Here is a 1,579-nt window from a genome sequence, read left to right on the forward strand (position 1 = left end):
TCAGTTCTTGTTTAGTAAATCAGTCTCAAAACAAGATCAAAAGACTTTTTGTCTGAATATAAGATTTTAAAACGGTAAGATGGACAGTTTTTGCAGTGAATGTTTTGGAGCGGATGTTTGAGCGACTCTGGTCCTCTCCAGTATAGATCACAGTGTGTCGTTCACCGAGGCGTCTCTTCAGGCTGTCAGAACGGATGGTTGTGCGTTCCGGGAGCTGCAGGTGCACAGATATACCYCGGCCGGTCATGTGATCAAGGCTTCACGAGTGGAACGACTCAACCAACTCATGAACATGAAATAATGATGCTTCAGGGTTGCCAACTGGAGCAGGTTGTCATGGAAACAGCAAAGTGGTACACACAAGACAGTTCATTTTGTCTTTTTTTTTCCTCTCAGAGTAACTTCCTGCCTTTTTGCCGGAGGAGTTATTTTTAACGATAGTTATATAAGATACAGCTCTTGTGCTCCATGTCTTCTGTTTCGTCCTGTTTGCTCTGAAGCTAGGTGCATCTGCAGCCACCTGTGTGTCCCAGGCTGATCACTTATGCAGGAAGCTTCATGCACAGTTAATGGAAAACAGCTTTATTAATTCATCATCATCACCATCACTCTGTAGGCACAGTTACAACTGGGAGGGGGGCGGGGTTCATTATTCATTAACATTTTGGCTGATTTATTCCAGACTCTTCTGCTCAAATTATTGTTTTTTTATTTAAATTCAAACTTATGTTATTTAAATATTTTGATCTTAAAGAGTGACGTTGGACCAAAGGTTAGGATAAGAGTGTGTAGATGTGTGTAAAATGCTGCTCTCCCAGCTGAGCTGCGGCGCTCTCTCTGTGAACGATGCTATGATTAGCTGCTCGACATGCCTGACAGAGAGAGATGTGCTTGTGAAGCAGGCGTTTGATTCATCCTGCAGTGTTGAAACGTCCTCACAGCGCTCTGCTTCAGTAAAAAGAATAAATAAAGCTGCAGCAGAGGATGAGAAGCCACTGAGTTTTACACCAAGTGTCGTCAGCGGAATCAAATTGTTCCTCCTCGTACGAAACATGCTCGTTGTTGAGGCTTTTCAGTCGTTTCAGCTCCTTCAGATCTGACCTACATTCTTTGTTCAGATCTGCCTGAAAGAGTTCGGAGCGTTAAAAAAAGTGCAATTAAAGCGTCTGTTTGTCCCCCTCTGCAGGATGCTCCGAGTGCTGCCTCAAGTGTCTGGGCGGGGTGCCCTACGCCTCGCTGGTGGCCACCATCCTCTGCTTCTCGGGCGTGGCCCTGTTCTGCGGGTGTGGGCACGTGGCGCTGACCGGGACCCTGACCATGCTGGAGAACCACTTCTCCAGGGTCACCAGTGACCACGCCACCCTCGCAACCGTGTAAGTCCTCAGACTTGTGCTCTGCAGCCTCTTCACTGCTTCTGGGCTGCCGTTTGTAAAGTTACACAGTCAAAAATTACCACCAATAATTTTGTTTTATTTAGCCTTTTAGAAGAAAAAATAACAGATTTATTTTTCAAAGTCAGTTTTTCACCATATGATTCATATATTTATAAATGTCATAGTTTATAAACTAAATATTTAAC

At 44.4% G+C, this 1,579-nt stretch overlaps 1 protein-coding gene across 1 annotated transcript in view; it reads left to right on the forward strand.

Annotated features, from left to right (window-relative positions):
- Positions 1–1,579, forward strand: part of LOC106531121 (neuronal membrane glycoprotein M6-b) — an 18,049-nt gene that overhangs the window by 1,884 nt on the left and 14,586 nt on the right. Inside the window, exon 2 of the mRNA XM_014026905.1 lies at positions 1,187–1,373. Within this exon, the coding sequence (XP_013882359.1) occupies positions 1,187–1,373 (187 nt within the window). The remainder of the gene's footprint in view (positions 1–1,186; positions 1,374–1,579) is intronic.

This window comes from Austrofundulus limnaeus, unplaced genomic scaffold (assembly GCF_001266775.1).
Source record: "Austrofundulus limnaeus strain Quisiro unplaced genomic scaffold, Austrofundulus_limnaeus-1.0 Scaffold598, whole genome shotgun sequence".
In the NCBI taxonomy this organism is placed as follows: Eukaryota; Metazoa; Chordata; class Actinopteri; order Cyprinodontiformes; family Rivulidae; genus Austrofundulus; species Austrofundulus limnaeus.